Raw genomic sequence first — 25,818 nt, forward strand, 5'->3', positions numbered from 1 at the left:
TTTTAAAATGCCAACATTGTTTTTTCTTAGGGCCACAATAATAAACTAGTAAAATCTAAATATGCATTTAATGTTTTTTTTTTAAATTTAAATTGGGAACAATGTTTTTTCTTAGTAGAATTGGGCCACAATTTGGGTAAGTCGGGGCGAAAAGCCTCCAGGTTTGTCCAACTTAATTGCAGTCTCAAATGTAGACGACGTCGTCGAAGAACATTACCATTTTTTTCCCTATCTACTCTCTATCTAAAGTCCAAAAAAACCGAAACAGAGAGTTTGAGAAAGAGGTAGGGCGTGTGTTGTCTTAAAGAAAATGGCAGCAATTTGTTTCACAAAGCTTCCAAATCCATCATCGACAACAGCCCAACAAGCGCTCAATCGTCAACGGCACCAACACATAACACAACCCAATTCTCTAATAGTACCTCCTCACTCTCTTAATTCCTTCACTTCATTACCATTTTCACGGAAAATCTTAACCGCCCGCTTGTCCACCCACCTCCCCATCTCCGCCACTGTCCTCTCCAGCCTCCCTACTGCGTATTTTTTCCATTTAATTCCTCTCTCTCCTTTTTCGTTTTCTTTTCTTTAATATTTAGTCGACTAAATTGCAATTTCAGGTTTTTTCAGGAAGCCAGAGAGATTTGGTTCTTCGGGTGAGAAAGTTCCCAAGTGAGTCTATGAATTAATGATTGAATATATTTTAGTTAGTGGGTTTGCTGGAATTAAGGTAAATTTGATGTTTTCTTTTTGGTGGTGTGAGTGGAAATATAGGTGGTCATGGAAGGCTATAAAGGCATTTACTATGGCTGAATTGGAAGCTAGGAAACTCAAGTTTGCAACTACTGGCACTGAGGCTCTTCTTTTGGGTATCTTGATTGAAGGTGCCTTTTTTTTTTTTTTAAATTATGTTCCTATTCATTTGCATCGTTAATTTTGAGCCCCTAGCCATTTGCTGTTTTGTTGTTATATTAATGTTCTTCTTTGAGTCACAGGGACTAGTGTAGCTGCGAAATACCTGTGGGCAAATGGAATCACTGTTTTCAAAGTACGTGAAGAAACTATCAAGGTGCTTGGCAAGGCTGACATGTACTATTTCCCTCCTGAGAGGCCTCCCTTGACTGATGATGCTCAAAAGGTCCTCGATTGGGCTTTTGATCATAAACTAAAATCTGGTAAGTCCTGATAATTTGCTCTGTGTTTGGTTGGTTTTTGTTCAATATGAAATATTATATCAATGAATATCTTTTCAATGCAATCCTTAGTTTTTGTAGGATGCCATGGAAACTCAGTTGCTAGTACAAAGAACATGCAAACAAAATTTCTCAGAAGGGTGCGCTTATTAGCCAAGCTAATGAATTTGTGAGAACTAGTCTCTGAAATTTGTGATCCACATGCTGTTATCACACTTGCATCATGTGTGATTGACTGTTGCCTTTGCTCCTTGATTTAATGACATCCTTTAAAGTAGTGGTTTGTAAACTTCATGGTTAACAAAAGTAATTTATGGTTTCTTCCTTTTTAGGGCCCTAGTTTTGTAAATCTTTATATTTGAGATCTCCAATGCAACCTTCCTAACGCCACTGCCCAAGACTTCACCGAGACTCATGATGTTTGCAGCAGCTGCCAAAGATATTTTGTAGTATGTTTATGGTGCTGAAAGAAAAGTGATGTCATGCACAAATGTGTGAATTGTCATTGTTCCAATATTTTGCTGTTTGGTTGCCCCTTCTACAAGTTATGGATTTTTACCTTTGAGTCTGACTATCGTGTAATATGCTAAGAAACTAGAAAATCTATATGATTCTCTAATGGCAACAAATACATGGCTTTTGTTATTAGAATCCGCTCATCTAACACCCCTTTATATCTTTGTAGGTTTGGGATGTTATATGGATTTCTTCCCTGTTACATATAATCAATATACTATTTTACATTTATTCTTGAGTGCCGTTCTTCCTATATTGGAAGAACTGCACTGTTCTGAAAAATATTCACATTCTCCGAGTTCCTGGTTGAGCTCCATTATACCTACTTGGCTTTGTCTTTTTGCTTGTCCAAATTTTAGTTCTTGGCTGATGTAACAAAGCATGTTGTTGGTGTGTGTTTAGTTCCTGCTTTTTCTTGAATCAAACTTTGCTGGGAACTATTATCCAAAATAGAGGGAGACAAATAGCTGATGCACCATGCAGAAAGCTTTTAATTTTTTTTTCATCGATGTATCTTTCAATTTACAGGTGATAGTGGTGGGGAAGTTACAACAAGTGATCTGCTTCTAGGCATTTGGTCAGAAGTGGAATGCCCCGGCCACAAGATACTGGCTGTCCTTGGCTTTAATGATGAGAAAGCTAAAGAACTGGAGGCTTCAACTTCTGGACCTGGGTTTATAGATGGTTGATACCTTCAATGTTCATGATGTCCATCGATGCAATTTTTGTAACTGGACATGGCAGTTTGAGCCTTTTGACTGAAATTGAAAACCCTGTCATTTATGGCTGCACAAAAGAGTCGTTTCAGTAACTAACAAAAGTTGGCATCTTATCCTTAGTGAGCTTTGTAAGTTGTATTTTGCACAGATATGTTCATTGAATGTTGGAAACAAGGAGTTCTTTTATATTGAATCTTGTGTATGTTCGACTTTCATCTTTGGCTTCAGAAACCTTTCTTACGACCCATTTCATGATTTGATGAAACTATCTGAAGACAGAATCGTAAATGGCTGGCCATATAAGAACTGAAGCTACCAGGAATTGAAATTTGGAGTGATTCATGAACAGTGAATTGATGAAATGATGCCTTTGAGTTACCAAAAGGCATGAAAATGGATAGGAATCCTGAATTTTGAAAGTCCCATTGGGGAGTTGTCTCAATTGAGTTTGGTTTCGCTGTAATTTTTCCTTAGAGAGTTGTGTCATGCCTTTTCGATTATACCAGGAAGTCCAGCATTTAGGGGGATGCTCGAAACGAGACAACGTTTTCTAGTCATTCTCGTACTTCAGCACCATCAGCTGTTTCCGTGGTTCGGTGATTCACGCGTTCTTCAACGTCCACTTCTTGCACGTCACAGGACGCCAGTTTTTGTGCCTTTTCAGCTTCTACTTCCCAATCAGTCCTCACAACAGATACTACCACCAACATCAAGCACGCGACCAATCCAATCAAGAAACCTACCAACAACCCACCGAGCCCTAGTGCTGCTTTGAAGGCTAAGAGTACTGCCATTGGTAAGGCTAGCAAGCAGAACCCACCAAGATTGGCATACATGCCCAACCATGGCCGAGCAGTTCCCCGGACGACGCCTCCACAAACTGCTAAAGGAAAATTTACTACTTCAATCAAAGCCATTAGCAACATCATCTTCTTTACACCTTTTATGATTCCTTGATCATGGCTAAACACAGACCCCCAAACACCTCTGACACCTATCATCACCAAGGCACCTATGCAACCTGAAATGGTGCTTGCTCCCAGAGACACATATGCTGACTGGTGAGCACGACCTGCTTGATTTGCACCAAGCTCATTCGACACACGAGTGGAAGCACAAGTTGCTAGTGATAGCATCACAGAGAAAAGCAAGTAGTCAAAGTTTAGCACAATTGCTATCACCCCAACTGCTTGCTTGGCATTTGGTAGTCGTCCGGTAAGCAAGATCAAGATCTCCCAGCACCACCATTCAAGGCAGGTGGTAAGGCAACATGGTGCACAAAGTTTTAGCAACCTGAGCCAGTCATGAACGCCCTGGTCTAACCACCCTCCCTCCTTCCAATTCCCTCCCTTCCTGTTTTCCATCATCAACACGTATGAAACAAGTAAAATCACGACCATAAGATCGTTTATCCATATTGCCATAGACACCCCTTCAAGACCCTTGGCTTTTGCTAAGATGTTGATCGGGATGCGAAAAGCTAGGCCCAAAGCTGAGCTAAACATTATAGGAACTGTTACACTTTGTGAGCTCAAATAGACTTTAAGAGGACATAACAAACAGGTGATTATTAAGTCAGGGAAGAGATAGAAAAGGTAGTTCTTTGCAACACGCGAAACGACTTCTTGTTGGCCACAATCGATTAGAATTTTTTCCACGTTAAGCCACAAGAAAGATATAGGCAGGGTTGCTAATAGCAACAAGAATATTACCATGAGGAGGGTCTTGTGTAGCAGCATGAAATTCTTAGCCCCATGAGCTTGACCACAGAGAGGTTCCATGGCAGCGGATAGCCCATTCAAGTCAGAAAAGCCAGTGACGTTAGCAAAAGTGAACCCGAGAGTGCCGCTAACCAACTGGAGCTCTCCAAGCCTGCCAGCAAAAGTGATGGCTGTTTTGGAAAACCATGTCAAATTCATTGCCAACAAGGGCAGAGTTATACCTCCTTGTGTTTTTATTTCCTGAAGAATCATTTGCATAAGATTTGCCGGCCATATTCGGGTGGTAAGTGAAGATATTGGTGGAGGTTGAGAGGTTTTGCGAATAGGGCTCTCTTCAAATTTTGATGGTGGAGACATGATGGTTGGGCAAAATGGATTGGTGGGCTTATACCAAACATATAATTTTCTTGACGAGAGAGATATTTTTGTGCTCCTTAGATATAAGATGGATAAATATTTTCTTAGTGCGTGGTTTTCGTGAAGCTTCTGGTGTCTAAAGGAGGAACAAGATGAAGCTTCTTATAAAGACCAATCAAGGAAGAGAAATGGGTGGTGGATTCTTAGTAGTGTGTGATGAGAATGCAAAGCCAAATCATGCTTACAGTTACAGATATCCTTTCAGACATGTAAGATTATGTTTTCAATTTGGTGTTCATGAAAAAGCTAAAGACTAAGAGGATTGCTGATCGCGCTTGCACTGTGTAACTGCCAAATGAATTCCCTCCTAAGCTAGCTGACAAAAAAAATCTAGTAACTGGTCTGTATGTTGATTTTACTTGCCAATCATGCCTTAAAAACTTGGATATGTTCATTAAGCTTTTTAGTACTGTAATTAATCAACGCTAATTTTGACTCGAGACCTATTCCTCCTGCCTTGTATAAAATTATATCATCAGATTAAGGATGAATTTCGCTTAGCACTTCCGACACAATTCTTAATCAGCTGAAATTTAAACAACATACTTTACACGCAAGAATCAGGCACTTGAGATCGCGATGTAGTGGTTTTGATAAGGAATTTCTTGTCTCACCTGGATTTAATTTTTTTTGTTTATGATGTCTTATTTATCTGCTGAATTTACAAGATATTTAATAAATTTGAGGATTAGTTATAATACATGTAAATTAGTTTAGATATCCCAAGTTTTTTTTTAAAATAAAATCATCTAGTTGGCAGTTGAGATTGCTTTTATATATAAATTTAACCCATAAGATGTTAATGGATATTTTTCTAGTTACTTTAAGATTTTTTTCTTTTTAAAATTTTATTTGGTTTAGGTTAGTTCTTATTTGAACAATATTATGTTATTTTCTCAGTAGAGATTCCATATTATTTAGAATTTACAAAACAAATTTTCTCTACAATTTGAGTTGTAACATAGGGCTTGAAAAACGCTGGTTTTCCATCTTTTGCTATATGTCACAAAATATCATTGTGTATGATGTGTTTTGGCCCTAGTTAGGGAGAAATTCTCGCAGAAAAAATAATTCCTCCATGTCCCTACTTCTTAACAAAGAAACTAAAAAAGTTTGGGCCTTTATTATGCAATCCACATTTTTCCAATCACAATTTACTATTCATGACACTGTTTAACAAGGAAGTTTTAGTTCTAGATCCCTCGAGTTTTGATCCATTTTGTTTTGGTCATCCAACTTTATTTCCTATCAATTCAGTCCTTACAAGTTTTTTTTTTCATTTTTTTTTCTTTTCATCTTGCATGTTATCATGTATCCGCAATATTGGAATGTGTTTCGAGGTTAAATAATAAGTTGATTTTATATGAGAAAAATTATAGTTGTAAAAATTAAAACTGAAAGAGTTTTAACCAAAATTTATATTGGTAAAGATTTAACAACTTCTTTTCATCTTGCATGTTATCATGTATCTGCAATATTGGAATGTGTTTCGAGGTTTAATAATAAGTTGATTTTATATGAAAAAAATTATGGTTGTAAAAATTAAAACTGAAAGAGTTTCAACCAAAAATTATATTGGTAAAGATTTAACAATTTTTTTCTCATGTGAATTGTTTAAAAGGTATACAAATCTATATTTTAGTTCTTCAATTTATAAATATTTAAAATTTCATCCCTTGAAGTCCTTAAAACTTATAAGAGTAGTGAGAAAATACATAGAAAATTCATTAAAAGAAAGCTTTTAGTTGGCTGAATTATGATCATCAATAACTTTTATTTTGTGTCATTGGATTTAACTTTATGAGAGAAACTCAATGGAGTATAGGTTTTCATATTTAATGATGTAAAAAAATAGATTAGAGCTTAGAAAATTATTTTCTTAATTTTATTTGATTTTAAGTTCGATTAAAATAGTTTTGTTGTTAGAAATAATGATATAGAGGTCAATGAGTTTTTTTTTAAGTTTCTAGGAAAAAGAGAGGTTGAAATTTGAGTATTTGGGTTCAAAATTTTGAATTCTAATTTCCTTGTAACTACCTTTTATCACTAGAAAAGATTGCAAACAAAAGATGCATTATTTGCCGTAGTAAGCAATGTATCACTTATTTTGATTTTTTATTTATTTTAAGCATACAAGTGTTGTTCACCCTTTAAGAAAGAAAAGTGTGCAAGGATTTGGGCCAAGCATGAAGACCTATTCTTCTAGTTAGCATTGAGCAAAAAATTCAAAAAACCAATTAAATCAGAAAAAAAATAATAAAAAAATTGAATTATAAAAAATAATAATTAAACTGATTAGAATTTAAAAAAACCCGGCTAGTTCGATTTTGATTTTATAAGTCTAAAGCTAAAAAATCAAACCAAACCGAATTCAAACAAAAAAATCAAACCAAATAAAAAAACAAAGCTAGAATGATTTGAATCGGTTTTTGTTTTTAAAAAATAGAACTAAATTCGATTGGTTTGAATTAATTTTGGTTTGGTTTTGTTTTTTTTCTAAAAAAATTTTAGTTTGGTTATTTTTTTGATAAAAACCGAATCGAACAAAAAAAGATCATCCCTATTTTTAGCCCATGCATGTCTGACCCTTCAATTCTTTTTATCTCATTATTTTTTTCTTTTAGTATTTTATAATTACATCAAACAATAACTAAATTTATTTTAATGATGTTTAAATAATTACCCAATTAGTTTTAAATAATATTAACAATAATATTTTGAATAAATATATATCAACCTAACATGCATGAATTTCTAAATGCATATGAAAAGCATATTTTTTTTAAAATTTTATTTTTAGAAAGTTGTTTATTATTATTATTATATTTTTTAAATATATTCACACCAAAGTCATTGATTTTATTGTTTTCTTATTAAAACTTGCTTTTAAGATTATGATTGGTTTTTGTTTAAAAAACTATCTTTATGATTAATTTTTTTTTAAAAGGAGCACATTATTAAAGGAAACAGGTTTTGACTAAAATATAATTTTTTTACTAAAATTTATTTTTGTATCCTTATTTTAAATTATTAAGTTTTTATAATGATTTTAATTACTTGCAGTTTTTATATAATAAACGACATAGATAAAAAAAAGTTAAAAAGTACATTTATAACAAAAAGACGGTTTACACTAATAACTACATTTCTTTTTACAGAGTTTAAACTATTTATTTTTTCTTAAAAAATCCATTTTTATTGCTATATATTTCAATAAAAAATAAAACAAATCCTCCATCATAAAATCAAATATCTTTATCTTTTAGCTCTTTACTTTAGTTTTTGGTTAGTGTTAACATTTTTTTTTTAATTTATTGATTCATATGCTTTTCAATTTATTTTATTGAAGATACACATTGACTTTTTAATTTTGAATTAAATTTTTTTATGATATTAAAAAAAAGATTCAAAATGTATACACATTCTTCTTTTGTATTAAAATCAATTAAAATTTTAGTTAATTTGTGCTAAAAAAAGGGTAAATATCTTCGTCGACGAAGCTTCAAAATCCGAATGGGTAAGTTAAAAAAAGAGAGTGAATTTAATTAAAAGGTCTGAGAAATAATGCTGTGGTCCTCGGTGGCATTTCGGGTTGAGGTGGCTAAATGGGTTGCAAGGGTTTGAACTACGAGGAATCGAAAGAAGTTTTCTGGGCAGCCATATCTAGGGCATTTCTTTCGATTACTTAAAAGGCACTAACAATTTCGTGTTTTATATTTAATCCTTCTCTTTTATCAAGAGCATCCAGCTCTTGTCTGTTTTCAGATATAAAATAAGTCCCGCATGCTGTTGCTAACCGATGAAATTTTAAAAAATCGAAGTAGATTAGTAGTGAAGTTTATATTTTGAATAATTGATTAAGTTTTTGGAATATTTATAAAAAGGTTTTTTAAAAAAATTTAAAAACTTTTTAATAATTAAGTCCATAATTTCTTGATAAAAAATATGATAATATTACAGGCAAATACTTTAGAAATACATATACAGTATATAATGATATCAAAATAGTTTAATGGTAAAACTGATACAAAAATAGTTTGGATGCAAAATTGATAATTTCCCAATGATTTCGTGGTATATTTGATGTTTGCTCAACGTATAAGAACCTTTGATTTCAAACGTATATCAAAACACCATATAAAAATGTTTTTTTTCTTCTTATTCACATAATTTATAGATTAGGGATTTTATTTTTTATAGTCTATTCAATAAATAATAAAAACAAAACTACAATATTGCTTGACAAAAATGGCTTCTATGTTTTTTTTTCATAATATTATCTAGCTATTAAAAATAAAATACTTTAAATATTTTATACTATGAATGTTATATTTTTAAATATCTTGAATATAATTCATAATGCATAAATAATTAATATAGTGATTCTCAGCAAAACTTGATAATGCATAATATGTAATGTAATGCATATGTATAAAAATTAGTGTGCGAATGTCACACTATTTTTTACCATCCATTAGGGGTGTTCATAGTCTGGTTTTAACCACAAAATTTAACCGAATCGAAAAATAATATTTTTTATTAATATAACTCAGACCGAACCGAGAATCAGTTTTGTTCGATTTGGGTCAGTTTTTTAGCATTAAAAACTAGAAAACTGAACCGTGGTATTTGGATAAGCTAATCTTCATCACTGAGCTAAATCAAATAAAAAATTAACGTCAAATATTAATCTGAGCTATTAATTACAGCAACCACTTATAAATTCAAGAAAAACAATCAGCAGGCATAAAGGAACCTTCAAGGTATAAGAACAGTCAGAAACCACTTATAAATTCAAGAAAAGCAATCAGCAGGCATAAAAGAACCTTCAAGGTATAAGAACAGTCAAAAAAGCAACTAGCTACTTGGGTTTAGTATTGGTTTTCGCTTGTTGGACTTAATTGTCTGGCATAGACCATTATTCACTCACTTTCTAGATCCTCCTCTTTGTTTATTTTTATCATACAACCCAGACTTTCTACATAAGCCAGGGGGGTTGCGAAGGGGTGGGGTAGCTGGGAAGGGAAAAAGAGGAAGGGGAGGGGGAAGGGAAGACCGGAAAGGGAGAGAAGGAGTGACGACTGAAAAGGGGAAAAGTGATTTAAGGTTAGTGATGGTTCTTTTTATGTTTTTTTTAAACCGATTCAGTTTGGTCTGGTTCAATCGATTTAAATTTTTTTAAAGGGAAATCAAACCAGATTGGGTGGTTTTTTTTATTTTTTTAATTGGTTTATTCAGTTTTTTCTATCGGTTTGGTCTTTTTGATTAATTTTTTCTTGATTTTTTTGGTTTAATTGGTTGGTTGGTTTTTTAAAACACCCTTACCATCCAGAACCTTATTTATGTAGTTAAAGAAACACAAATGCAAAAAGTAAAGAAAAGTTTGAATGGATAGTATCAATCAAGGAAAATACATCGTTGAGTTTTTTTAAATGATCACTTTTGATATAAGAGATTTTGTTTTTACATAAGCCGTTTTATATTAATGGATATAAATTTAAATTAGAATTAAGTTAAATTCTTGTTCAAACTATTTCTAATAAAGTTAAAATCTTACAGTAATTGGATATCAAAAAAGCCTTCAAATAATATCCCAAAGCTATTATTAAGGATTTGTAATATTTTCATCTTTGTTAAGGACTTTTTCTTAGCATATAGGCATCCTAGAAGAGATGTAATATATAGTTTTGAATAGAGAAAACATTGAATTAAAAAAAATAGAATTAGAGTTTTCGTGTGATGACTTTATTCTGTAATATATTTTTTTTATTGTTTCTACTTATTTTTATTTATTTATGTCAGTTAGCAGTGTAGCCCAACGATTCTTGGTGGTTAGTTATTATGTGTTATTAAATAACCATGGATGGAAGAGGTGGTCATAAAATATGACGTGCTCGTGTACGAGGGGATGAATAAATCCTTCCTTAGGAAAGGACATTTAGGAACTAGTAATAAACAACATATAGGGAAATTATATAATGAACTCACTTCTATCACACTTGAACATCACGATGAAAGATTAAAAAAAATTAATTTAGCGAAAAGAACAAATATTTGAATTTTATTCTTTGAGGGAAAATGTCTTGTTTAATGAGTCGCCACCTAGTATTATGATCATTAGGAACCCTAACTACTCAACATAGATTCTATGGTATGAGAGTAGTTATGCAAAAAACAAAAAAAATGCTATAACCTTTTAAGAGTCCTACCTAAGACATTATATTGCTGACTTTGTCTAAAATTGCTAAGAATTTGTTCTCCCTTTTTTTCCCTATCATGTTCTTGATTCTAGTATCAGTGAACAGTTCTTACAAATATTTTTAATTTTGACATCAGTAAATATTGTACAAACCCAAAAAAATACGATATTCCTAACTATGATGACAGAGAATAATTTCACAGAAAATTGAATTTGAAGAAGGATTTTTCTATACTTTATTCTTTTTTTTTTTATTTTTATTATTTAATCTTTGTTTTAAACAAGCCTAAAAAAATATTGCACTACATATTTATATTTTAACACTATCGATCAATAGATTAAACACATAACAAAAAAAAAAAACACAAAGAAAAAAATAAAACAAAATACGAGGGGACATATAGATAAATTAACCAAGATCTTTAAATATTCTCATAATTTTTGATATAAAAAAGAAGTTTGTTTGGCCAAATATCAAAACAGAAGGAGGTAAAATACATGGAAAAATGGTGTGTTTGGCTAAACACACCCTCAACAAACATAATTTGGGTCGGGTGTGCCTAAAGCCCAGACCCAACCAATCTTTTTTTTTTAGGGCTAGGTCTAGCCCAGCCATATAGGCTGGACTAAACCCAGCGGCCCAACCTAATTACTGGTTCAGACCAGTAACTTGATCGGTTTAATCTTTAGTTGCAAATGTGTATGAGCTATTCACGCATGCTTGTTACAGAGCTTAGGTAATTAAATTGTAGAATGAACAGTACCTAATAAATTAAAATGAGAGTGAGGGAAGACAGAAGACCTACCTGGTTTGCAGAGAATTTGTGTGAGAACTTCTCTACCTCAACCTACGTCTCTCCTCCTGATAAGCATGACTTGGGGAGGGAATGGGGAGGGAGTAAAACCGTGAGGCGTGGAAGCCAGGTCCTTGGTTTTGATACTATATGTAAGGCTCAACCTACTCTCTTTTGCAGAATATTATCTGTTATGACTCAGCCCAACCCGGTTTTTACATCTCACGGTTTTGTTTTTAGCAGCCCACAAGCCCTAAAACACGTCCTATAAGATTAGGTATCAACTATTTTTATATGCCTTGACTCTGGACACTCTTTTCTCGATATGAGATATTACATATCCTCTGCACCAATGCTTTATTCAACTCCTCAGTTTGTTGGTGAGTTCCTAACTGCTTATTTTATTGTTGATTTACATCCTTCTACTTCTGGTTCTCACATCAATTTTATGGTTCCTTTATCCTATACACAATAGGTTATTTCTTTAAAACTATGTCTTAACAACTACTTGTATTGAAGGATGCAGATGAAACTGTATCTCATAGGCCAAGGTGTTTACTCCTTTGTCGATGGTTCTCTACCATTCCCTCCCTCTCATATTATATCATTATCTTTGGTTATTCCTATCGCTAATCCAACATTTATTCCCCAAAACAACAAGACCATCTAATTATAAGTGCTCTTTTATCTTCTTTGTCCACTTAACTATTACACTTGGCTGCCAATTGCCATACCTCATTTTCTATATGGTAGACTTTTAAGCAAGCTTTTGTATTTCCATCTAATTCTCATATTATGCAACTCCATGAGTCTTTCTAATATTGGGTTATTATTATTAATGGGTAATAACTTTGTAGCTTACCCTAAAAAGTAGGGTTACCATTATCAAAAGGGTATAATGGTAGTTACACCACTATTAATAAAAATGATGCAACCCATATGTTGCCACTATTGGTGCCACAAATCATGCCATGATTTGTGAATCTTGTCTTACCATTGATACCGATAAATAAAGGTATTATTTGAAAGCAAAATGAGAGAGAGTGTGAAAGTGCAACTTGTAATAGAATAAGAGAGAAAGAAGGGCTGCCAAGGGTAGCAGCTCTACTACTATTGCAGCAGTGTGTGTAAGCTGGGAGTTGAGTTTGAGTGGGTGTAATCCTTCCCCTCCATGCATGTGTTTTGTATTCTTTCTCTATTTCTAATAATATTGACTCTCTCATGGATGTATGCGATTTGCCGAACCATGTTAAATATTGTGTCAGTGTGCTTAGTCTCCTATGAGTAAATATCAATACATCACTAGTTCAAATTCCCCAACATCTAAAACCTAAGACAATGTGATGACACGATTAGTGTCTATTTATAGAAGGCCAAATCTCTTTTTGATAAACTTATTGCCACTGGATGACCAATTGCGTTGAAGGGCTTCAATCTCTGTATCTTTAGGGGTCTACGTGGAGAATTCAAAGACTTGGTTACTAGATTCTCCACTAAAGTTGAGCCTCTTACTTGCACTATGAGTTGCATAGCTATCTACTACCTTATGAATATCTTCACAAGAGTTCTCTTGTCGGCACCATTGTTACATGCAGTACCCCTGCTGCCTACCTCGTCCAACACCTTTTCAGCTTTAGCATTAGTCTTATGGATCATCAACAGTGTATTTCCTAGCAGCAGTGTATTGCCTATAATACTAAGTAACTAAATATAGGAACTTCTCTTAAAATAGGGCAACAAATAAAATGGCTAAAGCAAGAACAACTTAGGTGTACCCTCGTGTTAACATATGACCAATACCCATTTCCTCATTTGAGAGAGTAAGGTGTTCAATAGTAGTATTAGCATGGTTAACTCAAGGGAAGGCCATGTAACAGCTTCTAATCAGCTAGTAATAGTTCAAACTCATTCATACTAATGGTGATGGAAAAATATCATTAATTCAAGAAGTGAATTAGGGATCGTTTAGGGCATAAAAAAATACACAACCAAGAAAGAAGCTGAGAAATTGATTAGAGACTTGGATTCAAATGGGGATAGATATATTGACTTACATGAATGTATGAAAGCTATAATTGAATGTGGCAGCAAAAAAGGTGAACTTATGGATGATTTTCTTATATTTGACATTGATAAGAATGGATTTATATTAGCCAAGGAGTTGCAAAGGTGCTGACTGGCCTAGCTAGCTAGTTTACAAGGAATGTAACCTTAAAGAATATTTTCTGATGATAAAAAGAGTTGACAAAGATGGAAATGGGCTTGAAGATTTCCAAGAGTTCAAATCAATGATGGCAACATATGAACATGTTTAAATATCAGTGTTTATCTAACAATGTTAAAGCATAATTTAAAGTCTGATACCATGATGACAAAACTCAAGGGTTTAGGCTTTTACAATATTTGTGACATCAAATTCTTAACTGAGATGTTTTATTGCAATTAGGGCATATCAAATTCTTAACTCAGATGTTTTATTACAATCATAACATATTTAGTAGCAATCAACTTATGGCTATGCAAGAGTCTTTGTTCTAATAATTGAAACAATCATTGCTCTGTTGCAAGATTTTTCTAGTGGATTCAAAGGTGCATCTGCCTTATGCTTGGTTGGATAGTACAGTACTGAAATAAACGAGTGCTACAAAATAACTCAAAAGCAGAAATGGAAGATTAATGTTTGGTATTATAATAACTTTTGTATTAGGTTTTTTTTTTAAAATAAGTTTTTAAAAAATATTTTTATTTGTAGTTTAAAAAATAAATTTTAAAAAATATATGTTTGATTAAAGTTCATAAGGAATAGATTTTTATATGTAAAATAAATTAAAATTAAGTCTTCATAAATAAAAAAACAAAACAAGTTATTTTAACTTGTACCAAACCAAAATTTAAAACACAATTATATATATTAGATAGATCAGTGCAAAAAAACAAAAAAAATTCATTAATTAAATGATTTTTTATCCATGCTTGCACTGCAAACAGACCAAACATTATGGGTTGCTCCAATTCTAGAATTTTAGCGTGCCCAAAGTCATTCCGTCCAACATTAATATAGCATTCAAATCTGCTTCAGTTACTTTTACCTATCCTCTGTTAACTTTCCCCATGAAGAATGAAAAATGGGTTGCAAAAAGTGATGTAATATTATCTATTTCAGATCACTCAAATTATCCTCAATGAGTTGATATTATTCTCAAACTCATTTCAGATGAATATTTTTTTATGAGTGAGTTACTCATTGGATTATTCTGAAATAGAAATGGGGTAAACAGACAAAAAGAAAGAAAGGAAAAAAGAAGAAGGAGAAATCAAATTTGTCCTGAAGATCCTGATTCCTATTGGGCCTATTAGCTGGAGAGTGCAAACTTGGTGATCTCTTTAAAGAGACAAAATCTTTATTGGATTAAGAAGAAAATTGGTTTGCCTCATTACATCTTGATAATCTCTCCATAAAACAAAACAAAACTGTGATATTTTCTTACAGTATTGTTATCATTATTATAAACCATATCTGCACATTCCTATATTTCTTGAAATAATGTTTTGACTTTTAGCGTTTGTCACCCTCGTTGTATAACTTGAGATCTGTTTGGTTAGATGTTGGAAAAAAGAAAGAAAAACTCATACTTTTATTACGATGAAGATCCTATACATGCCAACTCAAAGTTAAGGAATCCATATATGTACATATCGGCCTAGATAATTCCTTTTATTATATACATTGACTTCCTACTTTCCAAATTCTGAACTTTGGTTTAACACCACTAGAAAAATCAATTACACCTACTGAATATTCTATCAATAGAAAAGTTGTTTATCTATTTGTAAAATCTTTTTGATGGATTTATCAATAGAACTCATATCATTGACTAGAGTCGTGTCAGTGATTTTACTTTTGTTAATAATTTCATCGTTGATTTAATCACCGACAATGTTAGACCGATATAGTATTATTATCGATGATAAAAATATGCGATGACCAATTTCTGATGGTATATTGATAAGTAAATATTAACAACGGATTTTTGATAGATAACCCGTTGGTAACATATCACATCTTTTTTATAGATACCTGACATAATCATCAACAACCATTTTCTATTGGTGATTTCATCGATCTATATTAAAACACTTAGCAATTCTATGTAATTCTTCTAGGAAAATTGAGATGTTGTATTGGTAGAGTTTTATATCCGTTGGTGATTCTGTCACTAGTGTACTAATTTTTTTTTTAATGCTATCAAAATAATTTAATATTAAACAACATTAAACAATAAATTTAACTTGAAGAATACATTTGATATTCTTAATTTATAGTAAAAATTAATTACAATGTATATAGATATTGTTAAATACTAACACAATCATTGATGGACAATAATATCATTAGAGAATTATAGTGAGTTTGAGAGGAATTCAGGAATTTTTATTCTTTGAAGATTTTACCGATGGAAGATAAAATTATTGAATAAATGCAAAGATTTTTTTTTTTGAAGAATTTAGGATATTAGATTCAATGATGAATATACTGATAGATGAAAAATCATTAGTGGATTTGAAGGTTTCAAAAAGAGTTTATAAATTTTTTAAATGATTAACAGATTCATCGATGGTTTCAAAATTTCCATTGGTTACTCTATCATTGCTGTGTTGACATGGTTTGTTACTGATGGATTCACAGACATAAATTTTTGTTGGTGATTTTAAACCTAAATATATCAAGGCAATTCCTAGTTTTCCACCATTTCCTCTCCTACCTCTAAATCCCCCCTCTCTCTTCAATAATAATCATCACTCACACTTTCTCTCCTCTAGTTAAAACACTACAGCCCTACCTTATATCTCGGATTATAGTTATAGAGATACAATAAACTCAATTCATATCGGATTCACCGATTTCTCCAATATCTGACCACAACTCCATATTATATTCTAGATAGGTTAAAGGGTCCTCTATGTATTTGGTACGCATGTCAGTGTTGTATTGTTCCTATATAACAAAATCAACAAGTCAAATATATGGATAACAAAACATTAGTCCAAATAATGTATAAAAAGGTTTAAAAGTTGAAATACAATAAATGCCTCAACTTATCTGTCCACTAACTATTATATCCTTTTTTTGTTTATCCTCCCTCTGTATATGTGTTTCCATATATAATTCAATCAAAGTTAGCTCGTGCCCAAGATGTATAGTCTGCAAAATAAATCTTAGTTAAATGTTATCATAAATAATAACTACCATTTTAAGAAAAAAATACTTAAAATTAAAATAGGCTATCTTACTAAGTGCTTTGCATGATTAAAAAAAGAAAGCAACCTGCCGGTATACTTGCTAATAGAACCATGAGTCTCCTTATTTTTGTTTGAGGACTCGTTATGTAAACGCCTCCTAAAAGCTTTTGATTTGAAGAACTTTAGATATCTTTTCCAGTTTCTCTTAGTGATGTGGGGAGGTATATAATTCTTCTAGTTTTTAAAGTCATCTAACTCGGTATATCTCTCAGCATAGGTGTGTGTGTCATACCATAAATCATATAACATAGTTTAGAAATTTGTTAAACACAAATATATAATGAAAAAAGAATACAATTCAACAAAAAAAATTTAACCTCACACATTAACTTACTTAGTTGCGTTGTGATTTTCTAAACTTGCCTTGCCACCTTAGAGTTTGCCTTGTCCCACTAAAACATATCAGTGTAATCATTCTTGTAAAATAACTAGTTTTTAAATTTTTTTAATTAATAACTACAAGTTATATATATAATAGCCTTAAAATTACCATACCAAGCTTCAATCACGGGCATCCATTCCATATGCCTTTTAAGTTAACTTCATTGAAATAAAGGGACTTGCATAGACGATTTCATCATTGATGTTATTGTTCGTGTGATTTCTATATTTGTGAACCTGAAAATCAATTAATCAATGGTTGACTATATAAACATGTAATAGTTAATTTAATTTTACGTGTGAATTAAATAAATTTTATTAATGTTTGAACCTAACTTCTATTATGTTATTAACTTGCGAGAATATAGGTCTTTAGAAGCTAGATTTGCGACTTATAGTCAATGAGCCTACGATGTTAGAATGTGTATCAAGTGCCTCTTTATGATCGATATTTAAATGCATTGTAGGGTTAGGAACAGTAATGCTTAAAGATGCATAATCGGTCCATTTCGACCTTAAACATTTCATTGGTATCTAAATAATATAACTCAATAATTAAGAATATTTAATTAAATTCTCAATTTAGTAAGTCTATTCATTTAAAATAAATTTTGATAGCACCTCCCCTGTATAAACCTTATTCAAAATTTGAAAAACATACAAATAGCCAAATACAACAAAACAAATCATCACCCATATGCCAAACACAGACCTACTATGATTTTTTTTAGGACAAGGTTTAAAGGTTATTAGCTACTAAAAATTATTATACTTAAGCAAACTTGATTATAAACATAATAACATTTGTAAGGTTACCATATTTATTATTACAATGCTCATATATGATTCATAACTTATCCTCTCAACCTATAATTGAAACCAAGTTCAATAAAAATGTGATATTAATAGCTAGCTCATCCCTTTCAAGATTTAAATTTAAGAATTTGAGCACATGTTAAATGAAATGATTTTTGAATTAGTTATCCTTATTATAGGCAAATAACATATAGCAACATGAGTTATCAAATTTTAAACAATTATTGTAAAAATAATTATTTTTCAGTTTATCAACTAACTTTAAGGCTAATTAATAATAAAAAATAAATTAGTAATTTATGTATGTAATTACTCAAAAATCAAATTATTTTATTCAAATAACTAACTAAATTACTCAAAAATCAAAATCATATCTAAAAATCAATAAAAAAACACTTATTGTATATTTGCTTAGTAGTAATTATTAAAAAAAATAAATTCTTTCTATCGTCTATTCAGATCATAAATTCATATAAGATCTAAGATTGACATAAACCCTAACTTCCCTCAAATTAAGAATTTTTAAATTTCAAACACAAATAAGTGAGAAAACACAATTATAATTAAAGAACGAAGTATAAAAGAATAACAAGTAACATATAAAAGGGAAAAATATGAAAAAACAAAGGAGAATACATAACATGTCAATAATAGAGTCCAATAACTTAAAAATAATCAAACCTCGAGGAGAGAGAGAACATCGTCTGGAGGAGAAAGAATGATAATGATGATTATTGATGGGGAGACAAAGAGGATTTAAATGTAGGAGAGAAAACGAGCAAAAACTAGGAATTGCCTTGACATATCTAGGTTTGAAATCACCAATGAAAACTTATGTCATTAAATCCATCAATAACAAGCCATGTTAGCACATCACTAATAGAGTCATCGATGATATTGTTATATATTGGCGATTGCATCAATATTTAACATATCATCGATGAAAAGCATTCGATCAAATAATCCATCTGTTGGTTTACATTCCTCTATTTTTCCCTAAATTTTTTGTAATTCTTTAATGAATTTTTATTTTATCAGTAGTTCTATCGGTAAAGTTATATGGGCAACAAATACACCAACGAGTTAATGAATAATTTATTATTATTTTTTATTTTTTTAGGTGACCCCATCAATAAATTTCTTTAATAATATAAATCTCGCATATCGAAACCTTAACATGCGTCTTATTTTTATTTTTTTTAAGGTTGAACAAGTACTTATATAAATGTTGAACAAGTTATGACTCTTTATTTTATACAATTTTTATTCCTCCAAAATCATCAATCTAGCCACGTTTCAAGCATATTCTAACGGTCACAAAATAAATTCTGTTTTTTTTTTGTCTAAGAAAAATATATCTTTGGGCTTTGCCACACATACCCTATCATTAAGCAATTCCATAATCTAACGGTCACAAAATAAAGCTATATTTATTTCATCTTTTATGTTATCCTTTATTTTCTCTCCGACATCCATTACTATGTTAAAAATATTTTCAAATATATTCTTCTCAATATGCATGACATTTACATTATGGCGGAAGACGTTAGTGATCCAATAAGAAAAGTTCCCGTAAAATACTTTGATTTACCCAATTATGAATCATACCAAAATCAAGAAACTTTTGCTTACCAAATTAAAAACCAAATACAATATCCTTATACTATGAGATTATATCATACAATTCTTTACTTGATAGTATCAGAGGTGCAACATCTTTTCAACTTTGCCTTCTAAGAAGTTTGTTATATTTTTTTATATCAATGATGACTTGGCATGAACCCCCTGTGGAAATAAAAAAAGCTTTATCATTATTCATTAAAATAAAGACCTCGTTATTTTTCATACAATATGGATATGCTAATTTGTGGTGAAGCAAATGGGAGGGGCTGCTGTTTTGTTTTGTAGTTTAAGAAAAAAAAGAAGAAGAAGAGGGGGAGAATGGAGGTGATGTCGGTTTTTAACACTTTTAAATTTACTGACAAAATTTTCAAGAGAATATTGCAATCGAAAATACCATTGATAAATCTATTGGAAAAAAATGATGTGTCATGTTACTAATGAAATCACCGACATAATATTTTTTTAATTATTTTATTGTGATGGTGGCTCATCTTCAATTACCGTTACACTTTTTTTCATAAGTAATTACGTTGGAAATCACTGACATAAAATATTTCGTTGCAATTATAATAAGACATTACCGATGAAAAATATTTTATTGTTGCTATTTTTTGATAGTGTAATAATTGGGATTAAACAACAATAATTTCCATAGATTAAATAGTTCTTATTAACATATCATAAGCAGGGGCAACTTATTATTAAATGTTTTTTGCAGTTTAAGGAAATCAGGTTAAAGATATTATTTACAACTAATGATAGCGAAAGAAGATTAATGGTACGGACATTCTTTAACATATATACTAGCTAACTAGTGGTCATTAATTAAACTCCAATAAGTTAATTATTTTAGTTCCATAGGAAATAGAACACTTAATTATATAAAATCATTGGGGTTTAGATTTTGTATGCAATTGTACAATGTGGATTTTATTAATAAGCTCATCAATTGAGATAAATCTATTCCACAAAGATTGGAGGTAATACTCTTGATCATGTCTAAATAATTATAACACATATATATATGTGACAATCGAAAAAAAATATTCTCGCTTCATGCACAAACAACAAAGTGAAAAAATATAAGCATTATCCTGACATTTTATGTAGATTACTTTTTAATCCTTGGTTTTCCTGTTGATTGCTCTCCAGTTAAAATATAATATGGTCTTCCAATATCATTATCTTTTCAGAAATTAATATTCCTTGTAACTAGTCGTGCATGTAAGTCTGGGACAAATTAATATGTGGCAACTAAAGTGATTCCATTTGGTAGAAAGTGATGTAGACATCAGGAATAGGGAGATCAATTCCTGTCCTAATTGCTTATAAAAGGTGAAAAAAAAAAAAAGACCATGCACTTGGTTTATCAAAAAAAAAAAAAAGTCCAGTCCTAATTAAGGACGGAGCTCAGAAGGTTCCTTTTTCTATTTCAAGTTAAATTAAGAACCTTTTATTTCTTTCTTTTCTTAGAAAGTAACTTGTTGAAGGTCATATATATGTGATCCGCTTTGACTTCAAAGTTTTTCCACAAGCTTGAAATAATCCTTACCGACTAAGGCTAATAGTCACTTTTTAGGGGGGAAGAAAAGGAGGATGGAGAAGTAAAAACTCTATTATGAATAAAGATATTAAATCAATGTTGAAAAAAGAAGAAGGAATGCTTCCTAAAATAATTGAAAAGAAAAATAAAGCAAAGCAAAGCTAGCTATCAAATAAACTAAGTGAATTACTTTTGAAAATAATCATATATTCTTGTGCGATGACAGATTAAATAATGACTCCAAGTAAATCATCTCTAATGCTTCATATAATTAACGACGAATTAATCTGACCTACGGCTCTTGAATCCAATTGAGTTCCAGAATTGTCACATGGGAATTCTCTCAACGCTGAGATTAATGAAGTCAAATGTTGAACAAAGAACCAAGAAAAATTAGCGTGGAGCGAAGGTTTGAACCCATAATTAACTCTGTCAAACCAGTTAAGCTAACCTTGGATCAAGCAGGACGGAGTAATTACCAGCAAGATTCCACATCGATATATATAGCCATCGTTCACATGGGTCGTGCCTCGATTTGTCGTTTTCTCAGTCTCTAAAACAAGTCTTAATCTATGATCTATAATAAAGAGATTAATTTATATGTGAAAAGGTCACTAATAATGGTCCCGGCCTGGAGAGTGATTAGCAAAAGGGAACAACAGCCTAGAATCGTGCAACACTATTCCAGATTCGGTGGCGTTCACATGGGTTGAATTGTTTAACGAAGATGGTCCTGGTTAGGATAAGTTTCTTTAAACGATTTGATTTCTTTAATGAATTGGACTTTGATTAAAATATGATTTAAGTCACTAGAGAAAAAATTAAGCTGTGATGGTTTCTAGGCTTTCACGTCATCTTCAACAACTTCGTTCTCAAGGTAAGAGCCTGCCTTTCTTGATTTTAAGACCCCACATAACCATGTCAATGAAGCTAGTGGACTATTTTTAATTTGTCATTTTCTGTGGAAAGATAACTCTACAGCTTGATTTAATGTTGACAATCAAATTCATGTGCAAGGCCTACCTCAGTTTCCATGCCTTGTGACAATGGTATCACCCACACAACTAATTAAAATAAATTAATTAGATTGACAGGATGCATTTCATTTCTAATAGCCCTAGAACTCTCGTTAATTGCTGCATCATTAGGAAGACTTTGATGCGTGAAAGAAAGGGCTCTTAGCGCTGTCGAAACTAGGATATTCTTCGGATAGAGCAATATTTCTGTTCTTGTGGATCGGCTTGAAAGTCTTGACAGAGATATCAAAGTGCATTAGGCAGTATATATTAGGCTATTATTTACGAGTCGAGATATATATGGTTTAGAATTAAGCGAGTATCACTTTCAAGTCTATCTAGGGTTTAATTACATTAATTCCTCACAAGTACTGCTGGTGCCCCTGCTGTACGAAACATACCAAAGGCTGTGTTGTTAAAATACTCCACAAGTATATATAGGTAGATTAACTTGTGTATATAGAATTCTTCTTCTTTCCTTTTATTTCTTTTTTATATATATATAAAAAAGACTATGTAGGTTATTATTAAATTCTCAAAGCAGATTAATCTATATAACATGTGTTTATTTGCTATTAAGGATAGTATTGTGTATATTTGATCGAATAATATATTGGCCTATTTATTAAGGCAACATTAAGTGTAAATTCTTATCGACAGGGATTAATTAGGATATGACTTTGTATTCTTGAAAATATACATGTATAGTAGGACTTGTATTCCTTCTTCTTCTTTTTTTGAAAATAAATTTAGGTGCTTTTATCTACATGTGAATTACTACTTGTATTCCTTCTTCTTCTTTTTTTGAAAATAAATTTAGGTGCTTTTATCTACATGTGAATTACTAAGGTTAATTATTTGAGGCTTCAGTATCCTTACTATTGAAGAGGAACATTTCTTCATTCATGGATAGTGTCTCATCAAGAATAATTGAGTAGCTAGCTACCCTTTAGCTGGTGATTTGTTCGTTTCTCTTGTTCTTTGAATTAATTAAGATCTTAATTAGAGTAAACAGCTTAGTTATATACTATTATTGTAATAATTAATGTGTATCATGATACATAAATTTCAATTAAAAAGAGGTTCCGTTGACCCAACAAGCTTGAACATGGACGTGAGCAGGTTCAATTATATAGTTTTTTCTTTACATAATTTGAATAGTTTCCAAGAAAAATAAAGTCGGCAGATCCAGCGAAGGAGACAAAAGAAGTGGCATGTTGTTAGACGCAAGATTATTTTCAAATGGGGGACCTTTAATTCATGGATTAATTTATTTTTAAAGTGCACAAATATTATGCATATTGACTCAGGCAACTATATTTCCAACAAAATGTTCGCTTTTGCTTGATATATAGGGATACTGGGGGTTTGAATTTCCTTCGAAATAAGGTAATTGAACATCAAGAACTGGTTGTACATGTCAGTACTATAGCATTTTCCTCCATATATCATGATCTCCAGCTTACTATTTGACCGTTATGAAAATGATGAGTAAGGGAACGGGAAGCTGAGCGAAGCTGAGAATTGTTAATGACAAAATGCATGAAGGCCGGGAAGATTGATGTGTGTCGTATTATATGTCTGGTTTCTCTGATAAATTTAATCTAATCAAGATCAGATAATCATTCAACGTATAGCTCTTAGACATTGCGGAATACATGGCAGTATTTACTGAGGCTTTGGATTATCTACTCGTGTTTTTGTTTTGTTTTTTTCTTGGTCAACATGCGTATCAAGGCATAATGAATTCCTTGCAATGGGACAAAAACTGTCTAATATATACCTAAGGGGCTTGGAGGGAAAAGAAACAGCTTTGATGATTAATTTGTCCTGGGTACGTTCCAAAATGAAAATTAATCAATCAGTATGATTTAAGTAATCCTAATCAAACAGTAATTATAAAATTTGAACCTTGTTTTCCTAGGTGTTCATATACGCAAACACAGTCACCTCGAAAAAGGATTAAGAAACGGCTTCATATATACCAATATAACTAATTAAAAACATTTTAAGACGAATTGCTAATAATTTGTTGTGTTAGATATATTGCTGTTAATACTATAAGAATCGCAAATATTTTGTAAGTCATATTGTTGGTTTCTATATATAGAAAAACATATTATTGCTTCTTCTTCTTTTTTTAAAAAAAAGAGGACTTTCACATATATCTTACTAATTATTTGCAATGTATAAGAGAATAAAATGCAGCATATATTTACAAATTAATGTCTATAAAATACTAGCTATACTTAAACAGTCGATTAAATTAATAGATAGAATGTCAAAGGAATTACTTTATAACTTTATGCCTTTTGATGAAAATAAGAAAATTATTGAAAGTAAATATTTGGTATGAATAATTAGCTATATCTATAGACGTCTATGAAATTGTAAATTCTTTATGCTATTATTTTTAAAAATGTTTTGTACATTGTTGTACTTGTCAACCTATCATTTAAAAAGATTAAATGATCATAGAAAGAGTTTAAAAGAACAAAGAATTTTTTTAATAAAAAAGCCCAACATATAACAATTGACGATGAAGAATCAAAGACATCTTTGTATGGTAAAATATAAGATCATGCTAAATTAAGTCAAAAGTATGACCGTATCTAATAAAAAAATATTGAAGTTGTACTATTGAGATAAAAGTCCGTGATCATGATTTGCATTTTAATTACGGAATTTAATGGATGGAGTTTTTATAATTTTAGAGTTAATTAGAAAAAAATATGTTTTTTGTTCAATAACTTTAAAAAAGATAGTATAGAGAATAAAATATAATACTACTGTATTCATTAAACTGAAAATTATAGCTAAGAACTGTTTCATTTATCACATTTATATAATACTATAAAGTTTGTGATGAATTTTTTTTTAATTAAATAAAGATTAAAATGTTGAATAAGTTGAAGGTGTGTGTAATAAATATTAAAATTAGTGTTGATCATGAGTATTTTTAAATTAAAAGGTTGTTTTTCAGTACTTAGAATAAAATCTTGACATAAATTGTAAATTCTTTAAGTTATCAAAATGTAGTTTCTATCCTAATGGAAAGAAAAATAAAACTAATTTCTGTATAATTTGAGAGAGTTTATTATTTCTAAAATATTTAATATTATTAGCAACAAATTTATATAATTATGTAATATGATTGTAACAAAATATGTCCCCATAGGATGAGAGTTTAAAAGCATTTCTATAAAAGAAGATATTATTAGTAATTAAATGGCAATGAAAATTGGAACCGTATATTTGAAAATGAATTAAAGGCTAGTAATTAACCTGTCTCCACTTAAGAATTGTCAAACTTGTAGGTAGCTACTACTTTAAAGGAATGATCCAATAGCTAGCTAGCTCTCTCCTGCTTCCAAGTCCACTATCCAATGGCAACATCTAGATTTGGAAGAGAAATTAAGTAATTGAAATTTGAAAGTCTAAGTGGCCAAATTGTCAGGGGAGAAATACAATAACGAGGCAATGAAGGAGGGTGATCCAGAGTGTGAAGAGAGAGTAACGACGCGTGGGTGCCGCTGACACAAACTGCACCAGCGCCGGAGATATTGCTGCCGCTCTCCTGCC

The 25,818-nt window shown here is 31.2% G+C and overlaps 2 protein-coding genes across 3 annotated transcripts; one reads left to right on the top strand and one right to left on the bottom strand.

Moving 5' to 3' along the window:
• The first annotated feature begins 207 nt into the window (after window positions 1-207).
• On the top strand, window positions 208-2,618 carry LOC105128947 (clp protease-related protein At4g12060, chloroplastic-like). Its single transcript, XM_011030805.1, has 5 exons — window positions 208-537; window positions 628-669; window positions 772-881; window positions 993-1,172; window positions 2,235-2,618. The coding sequence occupies exons 1-5, from the start codon at window positions 311-313 to the stop codon at window positions 2,393-2,395; spliced, it is 720 nt and encodes a 239-aa protein (XP_011029107.1). The 5' UTR covers window positions 208-310; the 3' UTR covers window positions 2,396-2,618.
• A 127-nt stretch (window positions 2,619-2,745) lies between these two features.
• On the bottom strand, window positions 2,746-4,728 carry LOC105128948 (MATE efflux family protein DTX1-like). 2 transcript variants are annotated; one of them, XM_011030807.1, is made up of 2 exons: window positions 4,368-4,728; window positions 2,746-4,301 (listed from the first exon to the last, which is right to left on the bottom strand). In XM_011030807.1, exons 1-2 carry the CDS (start codon window positions 4,501-4,503, stop codon window positions 2,980-2,982), a joined length of 1,458 nt encoding a protein of 485 aa, XP_011029109.1. In that variant the 5' UTR covers window positions 4,504-4,728; the 3' UTR covers window positions 2,746-2,979. The 2 variants fall into 2 exon arrangements, with proteins under 2 accessions (XP_011029109.1, XP_011029108.1); XM_011030806.1 differs by having other exon boundaries at window positions 2,746-4,728.
• Window positions 4,729-25,818: the final 21,090 nt, after the last annotated feature.

Source organism: Populus euphratica, unplaced genomic scaffold, assembly GCF_000495115.2.
Source record: "Populus euphratica unplaced genomic scaffold, PopEup_1.0 scaffold48.1, whole genome shotgun sequence".
NCBI classification, from domain to species: domain Eukaryota; kingdom Viridiplantae; phylum Streptophyta; class Magnoliopsida; order Malpighiales; family Salicaceae; genus Populus; species Populus euphratica.